Source organism: Centropristis striata, chromosome 22 (assembly GCF_030273125.1).
Source record: "Centropristis striata isolate RG_2023a ecotype Rhode Island chromosome 22, C.striata_1.0, whole genome shotgun sequence".
Taxonomy (NCBI): domain Eukaryota; kingdom Metazoa; phylum Chordata; class Actinopteri; order Perciformes; family Serranidae; genus Centropristis; species Centropristis striata.
The window spans coordinates 13,461,961-13,484,212 of NC_081538.1; the positions used below are offsets into that span (position 1 = coordinate 13,461,961).

The 22,252-nt window shown below is 41.2% G+C and overlaps 1 protein-coding gene and 1 long non-coding RNA gene across 2 annotated transcripts in view; one reads left to right on the forward strand and one right to left on the reverse strand.

Moving 5' to 3' along the window:
- Positions 1 to 22,252, reverse strand: part of LOC131960908 (uncharacterized) — a 116,553-nt gene that overhangs the window by 81,507 nt on the left and 12,794 nt on the right. The window lies entirely within an intron of this gene.
- Positions 622 to 14,703, forward strand: hspa14 (heat shock protein 14). Its single transcript, XM_059326167.1, has 14 exons — positions 622 to 745; positions 2,962 to 3,042; positions 4,705 to 4,787; positions 6,644 to 6,692; positions 6,958 to 7,063; positions 7,167 to 7,257; positions 7,352 to 7,456; positions 9,596 to 9,757; positions 10,129 to 10,284; positions 10,907 to 11,009; positions 11,587 to 11,802; positions 12,651 to 12,815; positions 14,406 to 14,473; positions 14,550 to 14,703. The coding sequence occupies exons 1-14, from the start codon at positions 689 to 691 to the stop codon at positions 14,626 to 14,628; spliced, it is 1,521 nt and encodes a 506-aa protein (XP_059182150.1). The 5' UTR covers positions 622 to 688; the 3' UTR covers positions 14,629 to 14,703.

Sequence of the window (22,252 nt, forward strand, 5' to 3'; positions counted from 1 at the left end):
TTATTTTATTTTATTTTGTCAAATAATCATGTTATTCCGCTCCTGGGTTCTCGTTTCGGTTATGTAGGCTCCATAGGCTTTTAATCTGAAAATAATGTACCGGAAGTTTTAAGTATTATTATTATTATTGTTATTATTATTATTATTATTATTATTATTATTATTATTATTATTATTTTTGTCAAGTAGCTATGTTATTCTGCTCCTGGGTTCTCGTTTCGGTTATGTAGGTTCCATAGGCTTTTAAATTGAGTAGTGGAGAAGGGGTAGGTTTATATAAGCATTATGCTCCATCCTACTCCTTTTCGGACATGTTGCGTTCACATTATAGCTTTTGTTTTGACTATTGCAATTTTTGTTTTGATTATTCATTGGATTTGTTTGTTTTTCAGTTTACTTTGTTGTGTTACTCGCACATGTTCGAAATAAAAATGCTGAACGGATTTTTTTTAAATCTGAAAATAATGTACCGGAAGTATTATTATTATTATTATTATTATTATTATTATTATTATTATTATTATTATTATTATTATTACTTTGTCAAATAATCATGTCATTCCGCTCCTTGGTTCTCATTTCGGATATGTAGGGTCCATAGGCTTTTAATGTGAAAATCATGTAGCGGAAGTTATCCCTGGCAGCGGAACCCCGGTCTCATCTCGTGGCCAGCTCTGTATAGCTCAGCATGGCTGCTATTGGAGTTCATTTCGGATATACTTGCGCTTGTGTTGCGATATTTAAGGTGAGTTACGCACAATTGAACTGTACCGGCCTTTGTCAACGCTGTCCTTCTTCTTCTGCTCTACAACAGAGTGACGGGTTTGATATTTAGTCAGAAATGTGACTGAAATAGCGCCTGTTGTTAAGATGCTAACTGTTCAGATAGGATGAATGAAGTCATTTAAAGTATGGTAGGTCTAACGTTACTATGCATATATTTATCCCATATCTGTGAGGATATCCACAACTGCTAATGTTATTAAATGATTAACTTTTTGTTTTAACTTTAATAGTATAACTGTGCTCACTTTGCGTGAAGTAGGCCTACTAAAACCATTTTAAAGTAATTAAAAACAGTAGAACCTATTGCAAACCTTTCTTTTTAATGGTCCCTTTGGTGTTTTCATAATTGACTATCTCCTACTGATCACCTCAAAGACTAAGGAAATGATCAGAGATTTCCACAGGTTCAAGCCCCCCCTTCAGCCAGTGAATACCTGTGGGGTGGACATGGAGGTGGTGCTAAGTTCTAAGTATCTAGGTATATACCTGGATAATAAGTTGGACTGGTCCCTAAACACAGATGCTCTCTACAAAAAGGGGCAGAGCTGCCTCTTTTTCTCCTTGAAGCTCAGATCTCTGGACATGTGTAGTAAGATGCTGCAGATGTTTTATCAGTCTGTGGTGGTAGTGTGTTGTTTTATGCTGCAGTCTGCTGGGGAGGCAGCATCAGACACAGAGATGAAGGCGGTTGGACAGACTGGTCTAAAGAGCTGGTTCTGTGGTTGGAGCCAGGTTGGACACACTGGAGGAGGTGGTGGAGAGATGACCTGTCAGCATGTTCGAGTCCATCCTGAAATACCCAGATCATCCGCTACATAAAACCTTTATGGACAAAAAAACAGCAGTGGACGGCTCCTCTCTCTCTGTTGCAGGACGGAGAGATACAAAAGATCCTTCTCTCCTACAGCCATCAGGCTGTCTCATTCTAACAGAGATTCTACCAGACCAACTGAATTTATCCTCAGGGATAAATAGTCATTTTGATTTGATTTTGATACTCAAGTTGATACACAGTTTCGACCCAAACGTCAGCTCAAAGTGCTGCTAAGATGCACACAAACTTGATGCTAAATGCATCTCTCTGTGGTGCTTAAATTGACTTGCTCTCGCACTAAGTTTTAGAAGGAAATGAGGATTCATATGACGCCTGCACACCCATTACAATCCTTGATCTGCCCCAGACTTGGCAATGCGGACTGACTCCAGATATTCCTACAGCCTCTCTCTAGTTTTACATCATTGATGATGTTTAGGTATTTTCATTATGAATTGTTAAACATTACCTGGCATCGATCCATCCATTTTCTGTCACTGCAGCCTAAGCAAGGCCACCCATTATTCCTTCCCCCTTGCCACATCCTCCAGCTCTTCCCAGGGGATCCCAAGGTGTTCCCAGGCTACTAGGGATGTGTAATTTCTTCTCTTGGTCTTCGCTGTGGCCTCTTCCCAGTCGTATGAGCTGGAACAGCTAAACAGTGAGGCCAACAGGATCCTGACCAGAGGCTAAAGCACCTATCATTTGTCTTTAGCCTCTCAATATTTCTATCTATCTAGAATCTGCATTGCTGCACTAGTTCTCCTGATGATCAAGCTCCACCTTATTCTACCCATGACCCCAAGAGATCTGAACTCCTTCACTTATACAGGAAGGGTCAATCCACTGTGTTTCAACAGAGTGCCATGACTTCAGACTTGGCGGTGCTCATGTCATCCCTGCTGTCACACACAAAATCAATCAATCAAATCAAAATGACTTTATTCGTCCCCGAGGGGAAATTCAATTAGTCTGGTAGAATCTCTTGAAGAATGAGACAGCCTGATGTCTGTAGGAGCGAAGGATCTTTTGAATCTCTCTGTCCTGTCACGGAGAGAGAGAAAAAACTTAGCAAATTTGTGCGGAAACAGAGAGCTACCAAACTTTTGCTGCTCCTCCATGAAGCGCATTCCAGAAAAGAAACAGTTGTGAAGCACACTGGAGGTTGCTTACTCCATTTAAATTAAAACCAAATGCTCATAGTCAAGGCTCACAGTCCCCCATACCCAAACAGTATTCCACAAGACAACCAGACTGACACTGGCAGAAACCTTCTCAAAACATTGATTTTCTATAATAATGAATAATTATTTTCATTTCATGTCTTTTAATTTACACCTGAAATTATGTTTGTTTCTTAGGATGGGCGTGCTGATGTGGTCGCTAATGATGCAGGAGACAGAGTAACTCCAGCTGTGGTGGGCTACAGAGACACTGAGCAGGTACAACATACACTTCACTTCTCTTCATGTCAGTTATCAAGTTCATAGTTTTCAGGTAAACACAGTTTAGACCTTTTTATGGGTTTTTTAAATTGTTTATTGCGCCACACTCACTGTACTTCAGCTCCACAGCTTCACAAAACATTCAGCTGTTTCATTAACTTGCACTCAAATTAAGGTTTACACTGCTCTCACCACTAACACATTAATGTACATGACATCTGTCCTCTGTTTAATGAAAATTATTATAATTAGCGCCACGGGGCAATCGCACAGCAATAGCTGTAGGGACCAGTGCTCTGGGCACTACTGTTATACTGTGGATTTTTTTTTTCTTCTTCCTCTTCCAGACGCAATTTTCGTCCCGCTACTAGTCCTACAACTTGAAGAGTTGCAGGACAAATTATATATCAAAACGTGTGGTTTGATCGGCATCGGTGTACTATTACTTTTCTCTACAGAATACGAATTTTTCGCGACGTAAGCCTCACAAAATTTTGCATTGAAATGAATGGCACGGCCGGAAAAAAATGAGCGAAAAAGAACAATAATTGGAGATTTTTAAACGTCTACTTCTCCGGCATAATTTCACCTAGAGACTCCATTTAAACTTTAAACAGTAGACACAAATCAAAGCAGCAGCAGGTGATGAAGTGCCACCATTGGCCAGTAGTGATGGTGAGTGGACCAGGAGAGGAGCATTCCCATCTGGGGCCGAACCAGATCCACGGCAGTGAGACCAGCAGGGGTGATGGAGCAGGACCACAGCTCCACACCCTGTGAAGAGAGAGCAGAGAAAAGTGCGAGTATTCTGGGAAAATAAAAGCTTGTGTCATGTATTATTGGGACAGAGAGAAAGAGGGCCCCGGTGTATCGTGTCCTCCGATGCCTATAGCGGCATAACTAGGGCCAGCCCTAACTTTAGGCTTTGTCAAAGAGGAAAGTTTTAAGTTTTCTCTTGAATAAAGAGAGGGTGTCTGCCTCCCGAACTGAGACTGGGAGATGATTCCACAAGAGAGGAGCTTGATAACTGAAGGCTCTGGCTCCCAATCTAGTTTTAAGGACTTTAGGAATCACAAGTAACATAGAATTTTGGGAGCGTAGTGCTCTAGAAGGGTAATATGGCATTATGAGGTCTTTAAGATATGATGGTGCCTGGCCATTTACACAAGTCTTGTGTATCGGTGTAATAATCCATATACACGCACACACACATGCGCGTAAGCACGCACACTCCTCAAGATACACATGCTTCAAACACACACACACACACACACACACACACAGGTAACGTTATGTGATTTTAATTACACACACACACACACACACAGGTAACTTTATGCGATTTTCGTTACACACACAACTGTGCGCGTAAGCGCACACCACATACACATGTTTCACACACACACACACAGACACACACACACACATTTTGAGGTTAAAGGGCATAGGTTGCTGTATAAATAAATACTTTAAAAGGAATGTTTGTTGTAGGTGTGCTCCTTTTATATTATATAGTATCATAACATTACTAGTATTAATTGTTTGAAATCTCTGAAGAATCTCATCATAGTGTACACACACCGGCAGTAGCTCCCGTGGCCCTTTCAGAAATTCCCCAGAGGAAATTTTCTAGTATAAATTGTTTTTTCCCCCCTGCAGATTGTAGGCATTGCAGCAAAGCAAGGACGGGTCCGCAACGCTGCCAACACAGTTGTTAAAGTGAAGCAAGTGCTGGGGAGAAGGTGAGAAACTGTCTTTTTTGCAAATCTTAAATCTACAGGATACACTGTATCACAATATGGAGGCCCACTTGTTGAATATACATATGTTGAAAAAATTTGTTGAATGCACATTATCACACTGAAGCTGGAGATCTTTCTTGAGCAGCATCTGTCTGCGTTTCTTCATGTTAATACCACAAACAAGTTTAAAGATACCATATGAAATTTTCAGAAAACCCTTGTAATTGATAACAAAGGTGGCCGTTAAGTGAACTGCAGGCAACATCCATTATAGTGCAAGTAAAGTACTTATACTTCTATAAGTATATTTAGAATAATTGTACTACCTGTTGTTGCACTATATTGTATTTGAACTATTGGCTCTGTGCCAGCTAACATTGAGAAGCAACCAATGTTGGATCCTTGTTGTGTAGCTAAGTCATAGCTAGCTGGCTAACCTTTGCTTAGCTTAGGCCTTGTGTCTCATTTGGCAAGTAGAAAGCAACTGACCACGTATATCCGCTTTACTAGCTGCCCGTCACTTTACTTCCTATTGGGGCTGGGCAATATGGACCAAAAGTCATATCCCTATATAAATTTAGGCTGAATATCTGTATACGATATATATCCCAATTTTTTTTTCCGCAAAGTAACAGCAAATGTTCAGTCAAAGTCAAATATGACATGTCACAAGTACTTTTATTGAAACATTTTATTTAAATGAACATAAAATACTGTATAACAACAGGAGTACCTTTTTTTCTAAATCAAAGCTCCATGAAGCGCACATTTAAATAAAAAAAAATATCTTGAATAATAGCCGCAGCTTGCCTTGAGCAATGATCAGTGCAAATTTGAACTACTCGATATATGCGATATGGTCTAACTCCATATCACATTTAAAAATATATGAAAATTTCAAATGGCTTTAAGAACGGTATGATTGTGTTTTTTAATACAATGAAAAATCAAAATCTCTTTTTTACACTTGTATTTGTATCGATATATGCGATATGGTCTAATTCCATATCACATTTAAAAATATATAGATGTATCTTTTATATCGATATATCGCCCAGCCCTACTTCCTATCCAGTATACCACAACATTATCTTAGCCTCCAGTGATCACATTACAGTGTTTTTATCCTAAAATTAGTCACTTTACTTCTCACAGTTAACTTTATACATATTGTATTAAGATCAAAGTGTTTAAGTATATAGTATTAGCTAGCTAGCATGCTAGCAGATTAGCTATTAGTGTTCTACTTCCACTTAAAGTCAGTTACTACAAATGTTAGTTAATAGCATGCATGTTTCTAGTCAAATTATTTGGCAAGCTAGCCAACTAATATATCCACCCAGATATTATTTTGCTAGTGATAATATATAGAACAAGCTAGCAAAGGTTGGCCAGCTAACAGTAACTTAAGTGTTGGACTTTGTGTTGTGGTGGGTGTCCAGCTAGCTAACCTTAGCTAGTGGTGCACACTGTTGGTACTGTAGGGGAGCTGAAGAGAGGCAAGGCTCTGGACAGCAGGCGTGAATGTTGCATTCTTTAGATTTCATCAGGAAAACTGTCCTTTCCATAGAAGTCCATCCACAGGCTGTTATAGGCCACCAAGAAAGTCTGGGAAAGTCTCAGTTTTTAAATTGTGTTAAATCTGTTCACACATTGGTGATGTGTTCAGTAACTGCATTTTGATTATTAAAAATGAAACAGTAGCGTCTCATACAATGTCATTTCTGAGAACGCTAGTGGTTTCACACAATAAATAGTAGCCCGTCTCTTGATTTTAATACTTGGTATCATCATTCATGATATAAAGGACCTGGTATGTTACTTAAAGCTTTTCTCTTCCCGTCTTCAATGGACAGCTTTGATGATCCAGAGACCCAAACTCACAAAACGGAGACCAAGTGTCAGGTGAGTTTGTTTATATGTTACTTTGTGTGTGTGTGTGTGTGTGTGTGTGTGTGTGTGTGTGTGTGTGTTTTAAATAATCCTTTAAGGTTTTATACCCAAACTGGTGTAAAATGATTGCTTTATAAGCTAGATTTTGTTTACTGTATTTCTCTGATACTGTTCAGGTTTACCACTTTCATCTCCAGAAAAAAGCATTCTGGCTTGTTAGTTTGCTTGAGTCTACAACATTTTACTGTACTACTAACACAATGGTGGCTATGTTCAGGTGGTCAACAGACAAGAGAAGCCTTATTATGAGATTACAGCAGGAGATCATCCGGAGTATGTTGCTCCAGAGGATGTTGCAAAACTCATCTTCCACAAAATGAAAGGTTGTTACACACACACACACACACACACACACAAACACAAACAAACAAACACCAAAATATGCTTTATAGATAAACCATAAGTTGATTATTCTCATTTTCACAGAAACGGCGCAGTCTGCTCTGGACTCTAATGTCACTGAGGCCGTCATTACTGTACCTTTTGAGTTTGCACATGCTCAGAAGCGTGCTTTGAGGTAGGTCACATTATTGCCCACTACAACTGTACCGTTTTTGTCCTGACACAGTGAAACCTTTATCAAAGTCTACCACTGTGTTTGCTGTGTGCAGGGAGGCAGCTGAAGCTGCAGGCTTCCATGTACTGAGGTTGATCCATGAGCCTGCTGCTGCTCTCTTGGCCTATAACATTGGACAGGACTGTTCTTCTGGAAAGAGGTACACTGCTGCTCAATGCTGAAGCATGCCAAAAGCACTTCCTCGCACATGTTGCATGTCATTAGAGTTGACCTGTTGTTTTGCTTTAACACAGTGATTGCCTTTCTGCTGTTGCAAGGGGCTACACGAAAAGATTGTATAGTAGCTCAACTATTATGAAAATAGTTATATTACAAATAGATATATTTTTTAAATCAAATTCCAATTTGATTTAAAAAAAATATATCAACATATTAAGTCATCTGTAACACCTGGACATTCCAAATATTGGCTTACTGAACAGTTCAAATAATTAGCTAAAAGTAATGGAAAATTGTTGAAATAACTAGCTTGAAGTACTATAAAGGTGGGTGAAATGGTTCGCTGAAAGTACTGACTAAGCAGTGCACTTAATTAGCTTAAAGAAATGGACAAACAGTTGAAATAGTTAGATGGAAGTACTGACTAAAAATAAATAATAATTAGCTAAGAGTAATGGAGAAATGGTTGAAACCATAAGTTAAAAGCAATGGAAAAAATGGTCAAAACAGTAAGCTAAGAGTAATGGAGAAACGGTTGAAACAGTAAGCTAAGAGTAATGGAGAAACGGTTGAAACAGTAAGCTAAGAGTAATGGAGAAACGGTTGAAACAGTAAGCTAAGAGTAATGGAGAAACGGTTGAAACAGTAAGCTAAGAGTAATGGAGAAACGGTTGAAACAGTAAGCTAAGAGTAATGGAGAAACGGTTGAAACAGTAAGCTAACAGTAATGGAGAAACGGTTGAAACAGTAAGCTAAGAGTAATGGAGAAACGGTTGAAACAGTAAGCTAAGAGTAATGGAGAAACGGTTGAAACGTTAAGCTAAGAGTAATGGAAAAAACGGTTGAAACGGTAAGCTAACAGTAATGGAGAAACGGTTGAAACAGTAAGCTAAGAGTAATGGAGAAACAATTGAAACAGTAAGCTAAGAGTAATGGAGAAACGGTCGAACAGTAAGCTAACAGTAATGGAGAAATGGTTGAAACAATAAGCTAACGGTAATGGAGAAACGGTTGAAACGTTAAGCTAACGGTAATGGAGAAACGGTTGAAACGGTAAGCTAACGGTAATGGAGAAACGGTTGAAACGGTAAGCTAACAGTAATGGAGAAACGGTTGAAACAGTAAGCTTACAATAATGGAGAAACGGTTGAAACAATAAGCTAAAAAGAATGGAGAAACGGTTGAAACAGTAAGCTAAAAGTAATGGAGAAACGGTTGAAACAGAAAGCTAACAGTGATGGAGAAACGGTTGAAACAGTAAGCTAAGGGTGCTTTCACACCGATGGTTCGATTATTTGGTCCGCACCAGGCAGTAGATTGTTACATTGTAGCATACTGTACTGTAGTGTGTGGTCCGCGTTCACACATGCAAATGAACCACATTGGTCTGAATGACGTTTGTACCGAATGAAACGTGTATATTACAGATTAAATTAAGTTCATACCCCGACATTCTTTCAGCAGGGGCACAACATGTGTTGGTAGACATGATTTGCGCTGCTGCTGAATGAATGTAGGGGAATATACACGCAGCATGCAAATTAAGCACTGATGCATTTCGAATAGTTCGTTTAGACCTGAGTTGGTCCAGGTTCACATTCTCACCAGAGGGACCGCACCAGAGGCATTTGGTGCGGAATCAAGCGGACCGAGACCACCTCTTTTTGGAGGTCTCGGTCCGCTTGATTTAGTGTGCTACCGAGTGCGATTGATGCTTGTGTGAAAGCACCCTAAGAGTAATGGAGAAACGGTTGAAACAGTAAGCTAAGAGTAATGGAGAAACAGTTGAAACAGTAAGCAAACAGTAATGGAGAAACGGTTGAAACCGTTAGCTAAGGAATGCCGTTAGGACGGAGAGAGATACTTCAGAAAGATCCTTCTCTCCTACAGCCATCAGGCTGTCTCATTCTAACAGAGCTAACAGACTAACTGAATTTCCCCTCTGGGATGAATAAAGTAATTTTGATTTGATTTTGAAAAGTAATGGAGAAACGGTCGAAACGGTTAGCTGAAAGTAATGGAGAAATGGTTGAAATAATTAGCTGCAGGTACTGACTGAATAGAAAATGTATCCATTCCAGATGATTTGCCATCTCATTGATCTCTACTGTGTTGACAGCCATGTCCTAGTGTATAAGCTTGGCGGGACATCCCTGAGTGTGACAGTGCTGGAGGTGAACGGAGGAATGTTCCGGGTTCTCAACACCCACACTGACCACAGCATCGGAGGAGAGAGCTTCACACAGGCTCTGGCCCAGCATCTCGCCGCAGAATTCAAACGGTAGCTGCTGTGTTTTCTGTTGCTTCTTCAAGCTCTCCTCACATTCATTAACTTGATGTTTTACACCGTGTGTTGCACATTTGCATTAAAGACCACACAGATATAACACAGAACCGTGAACCTTAAACTGCAACTTTGTTGTACTAAATCATTTTATCTGGGTAAAACTAATGCAAACTTAATAAAGTGCTGTAGTTAATGCTCCATACATGAATGTTGTAACTGTTTTAAAGAGATGTTAATTCAACTGTCTGATCAAAAATCTTGTTTCCTGATTCACAAACGCACATCTGCACCTATACAACTTGTTACATAGCTTGTTAGTATTTGACTCCTGCTAGCCATGCTCATGTTTTGTTTTTGTTGTGCAGCACCTTTAAGCATGATGTGAGCAGCAATGCTCGGGCGATGATGAAGCTGATGAACGGAGCAGACATGGCTAAACACTCTCTGTCCTCACTGGGCTCAGCCAACTGCTTTGTTGACTCTCTGCACGATGGCACTGACTTTGAATGCAACATCTCGAGGTAAACCACTGAAATAACAATTCACTATGCTGATCAGGGCTGCATGATTTAAAAAATAAAAAAAGTCTAATTGCTGTTTTGACTGGTATAAAGATGTCAATGTGGTTCACGATATTAGAGGTACTGATCATTTTTGCATAATTCTCATTTTCTTTGAAAAATCGTCAGGAAACATAGAATGTTGTCTGATTTTTAGGCCAGGACATCTTTGCAGCACCACAATACTTAATTCGAAAGAATTCTGATATGCGTTTCACCTTGAACAAGTATTGCGCCTTGCGATTCTGATATTGCATGAGTCTTAATTGTGATTTTAATAAAATTGAATGAATTGTACAGTACTAATGCAGATGACAAGAACTATATTCTACCAAGCCAGCTAAGGATTCCATCTTTAATACTTTTTCTGCATGTATACAATCAATAGATAATGGTGATACATGTGAGCAGTGAAGACGGGCTCTGTTATGTTTTGCATATACGAATACATTTAATGTAAGCCTTGATTGTCAATAAAATTGTCAAAATATTGACTTTCAGAAATATTTCTTATGCTGATGAAAGTATTGCAAAAAGTCAGAGTGAATAATAAATAGTTATTCTGAGTGTGTTGTCTCCACAGAGCTCGATTTGAGCTGCTCTGCTCATCACTTTTCAACAAGAGCATCCAGCCAATCAGACCCCTGCTGGAGAAGGCTGGACTCTGCACCAGCGACATTAACAAGGTACAGTGGTGGCAAGTTTCACATATGTGCTTCCTTTGATGGTCTATTGCAGTGGTTCTCAAATGGGGGAACACGTACCCCTGGGGGTACGTGAAGGCACTCCAGGGGGTACGTGACATTTTAAAATATACATTTAAAAAGTAGCATCCATGCAAAAATCCTTTAAAAATAATTATTTAATAAATATTTTAGGACAATATAAGTATAAGTTCATAAAATTCATTTTATATTCAGGAGGCTATTCAATTTCCTGGTCCTAAAAACCCAGAGTGTCCCCCATACCAGGATGGTTGGACCCAACCTGTCATATGCCACCTGGCATCACCTGTCAATCACTTGAAAACTCAAAGATGGAGTCGTGGTTGAAGCGTAGCAGTTATAGTTTTAAATGGTTATATGCTCACTGTTTTTACTGCATTAGTTTGAATCACTACATTTTAGTGATGAGAAATATTTGCAATAAATTTAGTCATGGATTATTAACATTTAAAATGTTTGAAATAGTTGGGTTTTTTTCAAATGTTTTCAAATAACTCAAATAACCATCAGTAATAAACTTTGTTATGGTGTGTTTCAGGTGGTTCTCTGCGGGGGCTCAGCCAGGATCCCTCGTCTCCAGCAGATGATCCGTGACATGTTTCCTGATGTGGAGCTTCTGACCTCAGCACCGCCTGATGAGGTCATCGCTGTGGGAGCAGCCCTTGAAGCAGGCTTACTGGTTGGCAAAGACTGCCTTGCTCCTGAGGAGGAGTCCGTCACAGTGGATGTTTCTGCAGCTGACATACTAGTGAAGGTATATTGTTTAATTAAAAACACACAGTATGTACACTGCCCTACAAAGTCTATCTGCAGTAACTACGTAAAAGGTAAAACTGAGAAAAACTGCTTTAAAGTATTTTAACGTGTTTTAACTGGTCAGCCAAATGAGTTATAGGTAGGTAAGTGATATGACACTTATTTCTACATGTATTAATGATGTCATTTTTACGCTCAAAAATCATGACGATTTATTTGACCTTTGACCCCCAAAATGTAGTAACTGCACTCTAATAATATATGATAGAGAGCAGTAACTACAACGTTGTTGTCTTTCAGCTTTTATATTTTGTTTTCAATGAATAAACATTTTCAAATTGATTTTGTTATAAGTGTATTTAACAATGTTTAACAACTCTATTCAAATATTTGTGTATTTTAGACTTAATATTATAAAGTAATATTATATTTTAGTCTTAATATAAATGTACCTTACTTTTTTTACTTAATCACTGTCAAGATATTAATTTCCCTATCAAATAAACTTATAATTTCTATTATTCTTTTCTTCATTATTCAACACAATGAAGAAATACAAGACGTTTAGCTTTAGTTATAAGTTGGATTTTGTAGTTACTGCAATTTTTACATTATTATTTCTCTGAAATAAAGCACAATTGAAATCTAAAACTTTGTCACAAGATAAAACAGACATCAAGGAGTTCAGTTTTAGTTATAACTCAGTTTCGACCATAAATGTAGTTACTGCAGATAGGCTTTGTAGGACAGTACAGTATATACATTTTTTTTTTAATGTACTTGCAAAGCATTTGAAGACAATAATTATAATCTCCTCCGGTGCTTGGTTGTGTGTGGGTGTTGCAGGAGGTGGATGAATCCGGAGCTGAGGTGTTCACTGTTCTCCTTCCATCGGGAACGCCGCTGCCAGCCCGGAGACATCACGTCCTGAGCGGAGGGGGTGACCTGTCCTCCTTATGTCTGGAGATTTATCAGAGAGGTGTAACGGAGGAGCCAGAAAAGCTAGCTAAGGTACACAACAGCACCGACACAGGATCAAATGTTAACTACATACACATTCTGATTTTATTTTGTTTGCCCAGTATCACCTTTAATCCTTCCAGTTCTCTGCTGATGTTTGTAATATATTCCATGTGTTGATATGTTTTATACATTATTGATATAGAAAATTAGCCTGGGTATACCCATGCTGCCTTGCACGCTTGATTTCGTTTTGCACTGCAAGGCAGCATGGTGTCCGTGGCTGATTCTTAGCCCTGCTTTTGGTACCCAATCACAGAACGGGACAGAAGGAACCTTGTAGTTTTCTTACGGATCCAACGTGGCTGCAGCAGATGCCAAGCTCTCTTTGGATCTAGCTGTAGACAGTTTTCTAGACCAGTGGTTCTCAAGCTTTTTCCAGTGATGTACCCCCTGTGAAATATTTTTTCAGCCAAGTACTCTCTAACCAGGGCAAAGCATTTTTGAAAAAAACCCTTAAACAGAGCGCTGGGCCATCAGTGTCTGATTTATTAAACTTTGGAACTGATAAACACATCCAAAATTCAAACATTTGAAAAAAAAACAACTATTTCAAACATTTTAAATGTTAATAATCCATGACTAAATTTATTGCAAATATTCCTCATCACTAAAATGTAGTGATTCAAACTAATGTGGTAAAAACAGTGACCACATAACCATTTTAAACTATAACTGCTACGCTTCAACCATGACTCCATCTTTGAGTTTTCAAGTGATTGACAGGTGATGCCAGGTGGCATATGACAGGTTGGGTCCAACCATCCTGGTATGGGGGACACTCTGGGTTTTTAGGATCAGGAAATTGAATAGCCTACTGAATATAAAATTAATTTTATGAACTTATACTTATATTTTCCTAAAATATTTATTCATTATTTTTAAAGGATTTTTGCATGGGTGCTACTCTTTATTTTTTCTTTTAAAATGTCACGTACCCCCTGGAGTGCCTTCATGTACCCTGAGGGGTACGCGTACCCCCATTTGAGAACCACTGGTCTAGATAGTTTAAAGCGAAAGTTTATTTCAAAAGAAGAACAATGTTTGGCTTTTAACTCCTTTATCACAACCAGAAAGGATGTTTTAGCCTTGCTTCCAACAGGATTTGCAAAAGCCTAATCTACCAACTAGCCCCGTTAGTGGCTAAGCTAATGATATGATTGGCTAAGAGCTACATAAAGACGCTTATGATGGACATCGTAGCGCCCAATAAACGCCTCTGGACGATCGTAAAACATGCCTCCTCTACAGAAAAATGAATAGGTGGTCTCCAAATATCATTTGTAATAATAGAAAATACAAATGAACCTTTTTGTAGTCAAATAATAAAAACAGTTGGTTTTTCAGTCCACTAGATGATGCTAAGTTGAACTGTTTTATTTACTTTAATTTCAATAAAATATTTTAAATAATTACCTGGCAAAATGTTTATTCTTACCATTCTTGGGTCATAAAAACAGGAAAAAACTATTTAGATCAAAGCTAACTCCTAACTAGCTTTATCAAGGGTAAAAAAATATTACTAATATTGTGAATATTTAAATGATTAACAATTTATCTGCTTGTGTGTATAACGTATAGATTGTGTTGAAGAACCTGCAGCCCAAGGAGGAGAACCACGACATTGACACTGTGGTGACTATGAAAAGGTATGGACCCTCCCAGGATCACAGCATGGTCGCTTGACATGGCTGTTTGTTTATGATTGTTTGTGTTGTGTTGCAGAGATGGCTCCGTTCATGTGTCCTGTGTAGAACAGAGCAGTGGAAGGCCAGAGGTCGTCACCATAGCAGCTGCATCATGAACAACATGGCAGCATGCACTGTCACTGCAATGTTTTGTCTTATTTTTTTTCATTCAATAAACATAATCAAACCTATATGCTGGAATTCTGTGCAATCATATAATAATCATAGACTGTATAAAAGAAGTGTACAGTAACCACTGAGAAATCACTCGTCACTTAGTGCTCTACCATTTTAAAGCCTGGCATTTTAGCTGTCGCCATCTTGGTTTTTGGAGCCAGAAGTGACCATATTTGGACAAGAAGGTAGTAACCTGTCCAGCAGGACCATATTCTGTTAGCATAGCAAATACTAAGTTGCATGCTAAGTGCTAGCTAGCTAGCTTGATTGCATTGCTAATTTTGGCTTGTGGAAAAACAGCCCTCAAACAAAATGTACTTGCTGTAAAACATGAAAACAAAACTGAAAGGGTCAAAGTTCTAAGAGAAAAGCATCGATAACACCCGAAAACATGCCTGTTTAAATCTATATATATAAATCAGTTCTATGGATACATATTGGTTGCCACCTAGTGACTGGTCATTTACAAGGTAGCCATGCCCTAAAACATACACTGCTTTATAATAATAAAAATAATAACTTATGTTTATACAGTGGCTCTCAAGACACCCAAGGACCCTTTCTATAAGACACAGGAACAAAACAAGTAAAAAGTAAGGACTGAACCTGCGACTGCTACTGAGACCATGCAAACCGGCGACTGCCACCGAGACCATGTGAACCGGCGACTATGTCGCTGAGAGACCATGTGAACCGGTGACTCTGTCGTTGAGACCATGTGAACCAGTAACTCTGCCGCTGAGACCATGTGAACCAGTAACTCTGCCGCTGAGACCATGTGAACCAGTAACTCTACCGCTGAGACCATGTGAACCAGTAACTCTGCAACTGAGACCATGCAAACCGGCGACTGTCACTGAGACCATGCGAACCTGCGACTGCTACTGAGACCATGCGAACCGGCGACTGCCACCGAGACCATGCGAACCGGCGACTATGTCGCTGAGAGACCATGTGAACCAGTAACTCTGCCGCTGAGACCATGTGAACCAGTAACTCTGCCGCTGAGACCATGTGAACCAGTAACTCTGCCGCTGAGACCATGTGAACCAGTAACTCTGCCGCTGAGACCATGTGAACCAGTAACTCTGCAAGTGAGATCATGCGAACCGGCGACTGCCACTGAGACCATGCGAACCAGCGACTGCCACCGAGACCATGTGAACCGGCGACTATGTCGCTGAGAGACCATGTGAACCGGTGACTCTGTCGCTGAGACCATGTGAACCAGTAACTCTGCCGCTGAGACCATGTGAACCAGTAACTCTGCCGCTGATACCATGGTAACCAGTAACTCTGCCGCTGAGACCATGTGAACCAGTAACTCTGCAACTGAGACCATGCGAACCGGCGACTGCCACTGAGACCATGCGAACCGGCGACTGCTACTGAGACCATGCAAACCGGCGACTGCCACCGAGACCATGCGAACCGGCGACTGCTACTGAGACCATGCGAACCGGCGACTATGTCGCTGAGAGACCATGTGAACCGGCGACTATGTCGCTGAGAGACCATGTGAACCAGTGACTCTGTCGCTGAGACCATGTGAACCGGTAACTCTGCCGCTGAGACCATGGTAACCAGTAACTCTGCAAGTGAGATCATGCGAACCGGCGACTGCCACTGAGACCATGCAAACCTGCGACTGCTACTGAGACCATGCGAACCAGCGACTGCCACCGAGACCATGTGAACCGGCGACTATGTCGCTGAGAGACCATGTGAACCGGTGACTCTGCCGCTGAGACCATGTGAACCAGTAACTCTGCAAGTGAGATCATGCGAACCGGCGACTGCCACTGAGACCATGCAAACCTGCGACTGCTACTGAGACCATGCGAACCAGCGACTGCCACCGAGACCATGTGAACCGGCGACTATGTCGCTGAGAGACCATGTGAACCGGTGACTCTGTCGTTGAGACCATGTGAACCAGTAACTCTGCCGCTGAGACCATGTGAACCAGTAACTCTGCCGCTGAGACCATGTGAACCAGTAACTCTGCCGCTGAGACCATGTGAACCAGTAACTCTGCCGCTGAGACCATGTGAACCAGTAACTCTGCAAGTGAGATCATGCGAACCGGCGACTGCCACTGAGACCATGCGAACCAGCGACTGCCACCGAGACCATGTGAACCGGCGACTATGTCGCTGAGAGACCATGTGAACCGGTGACTCTGTCGCTGAGACCATGTGAACCAGTAACTCTGCCGCTGAGACCATGTGAACCAGTAACTCTGCCGCTGATACCATGGTAACCGGTAACTCTGCCGCTGAGACCATGTGAACCAGTAACTCTGCAACTGAGACCATGCGAACCGGCGACTGCCACTGAGACCATGCGAACCGGCGACTGCTACTGAGACCATGCAAACCGGCGACTGCCACCGAGACCATGCGAACCGGCGACTATGTCGCTGAGAGACCATGTGAACCGGTGACTCTGTCGCTGAGACCATGTGAACCAGTAACTCTGCCGCTGAGACCATGTGAACCAGTAACTCTGCCGATGAGACCATGTGAACCAGTAACTCTGCCGCTGAGACCATGTGAACCAGTAACTCTGCCGCTGAGACCATGTGAACCAGTAACTCTGCCGCTGAGACCATGTGAACCAGTAACTCTGCCGCTGAGACCATGTGAACCAGTAACTCTGCCGCTGAGACCATGTGAACCAGTAACTCTGCCGCTGAGACCATGTGAACCAGTAACTCTGCCGCTGAGACCATGTGAACCAGTAACTCTGCAACTGAGACCATGCGAACCTGCGACTGCTACTGAGACCATGCGAACCGGCGACTATGTCGCTGAGAGACCATGCGAACCGGCAACTATGTCGCTGAGAGACCATGTGAACCAGCGACTCTGTCGCTGAGACCATGTGAACCGGTAACTCTGCCGCTGAGACCATGGTAACCAGTAACTCTGCCGCTGAGACCATGTGAACCAGTAACTCTACCGCTGAGACCATGTGAATCAGTAACTCTGCAACTGAGACCATGCAAACCAGCGACTGCCACTGAGACCATGCGAACCTGCGACTGCTACTGAGACCATGCGAACCGGCGACTGCCACCGAGACCATGCGAACCGGCGACTATGTCGCTGAGAGACCATGTGAACCTTCGACTCTGTCGATGAGACCATGTGAACCGGTAACTCTGCCGCTGAGACCATGTGAACCTTATTCACCTTATTTTTTTTCATTCAATAAACATAATCAAACCTATATGCTGGAATTCTGTGCAATCATATAATAATCATAGACTGTATAAAAGAAGTGTACAGTAACCACTGAGAAATCACTCGTCACTTAGTGCTCTACCATTTTAAAGCCTGGCATTTTAGCTGTCGCCATCTTGGTTTTTGGAGCCAGAAGTGACCATATTTGGACAAGAAGGTAGTAACCTGTCCAGCAGGACCATATTCTGTTAGCATAGCAAATACTAAGTTGCATGCTAAGTGCTAGCTAGCTAGCTTGATTGCATTGCTAATTTTGGCTTGTGGAAAAACAGCCCTCAAACAAAATGTACTTGCTGTAAAACATGAAAACAAAACTGAAAGGGTCAAAGTTCTAAGAGAAAAGCATCGATAACACCCGAAAACATGCCTGTTTAAATCTATATATATAAATCAGTTCTATGGATACATATTGGTTGCCACCTAGTGACTGGTCATTTACAAGGTAGCCATGCCCTAAAACATACACTGCTTTATAATAATAAAAATAATAACTTATGTTTATACAGTGGCTCTCAAGACACCCAAGGACCCTTTCTATAAGACACAGGAACAAAACAAGTAAAAAGTAAGGACTGAACCTGCGACTGCTACTGAGACCATGCAAACCGGCGACTGCCACCGAGACCATGTGAACCGGCGACTATGTCGCTGAGAGACCATGTGAACCGGTGACTCTGTCGCTGAGACCATGTGAACCAGTAACTCTGCCGCTGAGACCATGTGAACCAGTAACTCTGCCGCTGAGACCATGTGAACCAGTAACTCTACCGCTGAGACCATGTGAACCAGTAACTCTGCAACTGAGACCATGCAAACCGGCGACTGCCACTGAGACCATGCGAACCTGCGACTGCTACTGAGACCATGCGAACCGGCGACTGCCACCGAGACCATGCGAACCGGCGACTATGTCGCTGAGAGACCATGTGAACCAGTAACTCTGCCGCTGAGACCATGTGAACCAGTAACTCTGCCGCTGAGACCATGTGAACCAGTAACTCTGCCGCTGAGACCATGTGAACCAGTAACTCTGCCGCTGAGACCATGTGAACCAGTAACTCTGCAAGTGAGATCATGCGAACCGGCGACTGCCACTGAGACCATGCAAACCTGCGACTGCTACTGAGACCATGCGAACCAGCGACTGCCACCGAGACCATGTGAACCGGCGACTATGTCGCTGAGAGACCATGTGAACCGGTGACTCTGTCGCTGAGACCATGTGAACCAGTAACTCTGCCGCTGAGACCATGTGAACCAGTAACTCTGCCGCTGATACCATGGTAACCAGTAACTCTGCCGCTGAGACCATGTGAACCAGTAACTCTGCAACTGAGACCATGCGAACCGGCGACTGCCACTGAGACCATGCGAACCGGCGACTGCTACTGAGACCATGCAAACCGGCGACTGCCACCGAGACCATGCGAACCGGCGACTATGTCGCTGAGAGACCATGTGAACCGGTGACTCTGTCGCTGAGACCATGTGAACCAGTAACTCTGCCGCTGAGACCATGTGAACCAGTAACTCTGCCGATGAGACCATGTGAACCAGTAACTCTGCCGCTGAGACCATGTGAACCAGTAACTCTGCCGCTGAGACCATGTGAACCAGTAACTCTGCCGCTGAGACCATGTGAACCAGTAACTCTGCCGCTGAGACCATGTGAACCAGTAACTCTGCAACTGAGACCATGCGAACCTGCGACTGCTACTGAGACCATGCGAACCGGCGACTATGTCGCTGAGAGACCATGTGAACCGGCGACTATGTCGCTGAGAGACCATGTGAACCAGTGACTCTGTCGCTGAGACCATGTGAACCGGTAACTCTGCCGCTGAGACCATGGTAACCAGTAACTCTGCCGCTGAGACCATGTGAACCAGTAACTCTACCGCTGAGACCATGTGAATCAGTAACTCTGCAACTGAGACCATGCAAACCTGCGACTGCTACTGAGACCATGCGAACCGGCGACTGCCACCGAGACCATGCGAACCGGCGACTATGTCGCTGAGAGACCATGTGAACCGGCGACTCTGTCGATGAGACCATGTGAACCGGTAACTCTGCCGCTGAGACCATGTGAACCAGTAACTCTGCCGCTGAGACCATGTGAACCAGTAACTCTGCCGCTGAGACCATGTGAACCAGTAACTCTACCGCTGAGACCATGTGAACCAGTAACTCTGCAACTGAGACCATGCGAACCGGCGACTGCCACTGAGACCATGCGAACCTGTGACTGCTACTGAGACCAGGCGAGACAAGGAAGACCACTTTTTAGTTTTAGACTTCTAGACATCTTTTCTTTTCTCTTTGTTTTTACATAATTTCACATGAAAAATACTATATCGTATCAATTTCTTTAAATGAGATTAGAATTTAAAGTAAAAAATAAATATTTCACCTGAAATTAATATATTATTAATGTGGGCTTATTAAGGATGTTCAACCCATCATTTCAGGACTGTTAATAATTTTTTATTTTATCCAATGAGACGGAGTGATGAGATGAAGTTTATTATTGTGTTTGTGGTAATCTACATTTGAATGTCATTATAGTTATCGTTTAGAAGATAAAACTAATGTTAATTGCAAAATGAATGTCATTGAAAATAATGTTAATGTCATTGAAAGGCCTTGAAAATCTACCATTGCTTTTTTTGTTTGTTTGATGTGCTTCTCTCTGGGTCAGGAATTGCAAAACTATCGTAAAACTTTGAAGCAACCAAGTAGATTGATAGTTGTGTATACAGATAGCTTTCTCCTGAGACGCCGGTGTTGGTCTCTTGCATGCAATGTTTAGACTTACCCTCTCCGCCCCCTCCCCAGAAACAACAATTACAAATCTCACAAAAGTTTTGTTATTCTAAAAAGTTACCATCAAGATGTAACCTCTCCTTGGATGGAAGTGTGTGCAATGGTTGGTTTAAAAAAAAAAGATGATGTTTAGTATGATTGATTTGCATTAAGTCATGTATTTAAAAGATGCTAAAAAAAAAAAGTTTTATTACAATATGTCAAAAAATGTGCACTTTACAGAGATCTCCGGGTTCAAAATTAACTCATGTCCCTGAATACAAACAGACGTGTTTCAGTTCGTGAAGTCTGAACCACGACTCCCTCCCTGGAACCCATTAAAATACTCTTACAATTGTTTACAAAACTTGCTGGTCGATTTCCTCCAGGAAGTCCCGCCTTCCCCCTCTGCTGATTCGCCAGTCTTCTTTCATACCGTCACACATCAGGCCACCTGGCAAAACAATCACTGCTACCCAGGACAAGTCCTTGTGGCCTGCTTACAAACTTGTTATGACGAACATACTGCCTTATTATGCCCTACAGAAATATAACAAGAGCCAACTATTCTTCAATATCTACATGTTCTTTTAAAGGTTAAAAAATATAAGACAGACAATACTATTTTTTGTGATTATAGAATCTTAATTAGTTTAAGCAAATGGAATATATGTAATTAAAGTAATCATAGTTTTCTACATCAATATTAACACACAAACACAATCAATGTATCAAATCATATTGTCTGACTTAATATAAATGCATAGAGATAGACATTATCAAGGTTTAGTGAATTACGCATGCATAGTGACCTGTGATGACTGTTGGGAGAAAAATCACAAAGAGGAAAAAGAGAGGAAGACAGTAACATTTCATTTTCAACAAGTATAATATTCAAATTATTCTAACATTACACACACACACACACACACACACACACACACACACACACACACACACACACACACACACACATAGGTAACTTTATGCGATCTTCGTTACACACACTCACACACACACACACATTTTGAGGTTAAAGGGCATAGGTTGCTGTATAAATAAATACTAGAAAAGGAATGCTTGTTGTAGGTGTGCTCCTTGTATATTATATAGTATCATAACATTACTAGTATTAATTGTTTGAAATCTCTGAAGAATCTCATCATAGTGTACACACACCGGCAGTAGCCCCCGTGGCACTTTCAGAATTTCCCCAGAGGAAATTTTCTAGTTTTTATTATTATTATTATTCCCAAATGATCGCATTTCTCACTGCCTGAACATACCCAAAAACTCATGAAACTCTAAATATAAGTCACACATGGCGAAAAACTTTATAATCTATTGTCATCCTGAATTTTTTTAAATTTGTTTTTCATTTTTATTTCATTTATTTTAATTTATCTTTATTTATTTTGTATTACAGTATTATTTTAATCTTGTATATATTTTCATGCCTGTGTTTTTCGTATAACATTTGAGGTATGCTTCTCACTCACAAGTTTATTTT

Excerpts from the sequence above, each read along its gene's own strand:
- hspa14 (XM_059326167.1), top strand. The coding sequence starts at position 689 with ATGGCTGCTATTGGAGTTCATTTCGGATATACTTGCGCTTGTGTTGCG. Across the intron at positions 6,693-6,957 it reads AAACGGAGACCAAGTGTCAG|GTGGTCAACAGACAAGAGAA; the intron begins GTGAGTTTGTTT and ends GGCTATGTTCAG. Across the intron at positions 11,010-11,586 it reads GCACCAGCGACATTAACAAG|GTGGTTCTCTGCGGGGGCTC; the intron begins GTACAGTGGTGG and ends GGTGTGTTTCAG.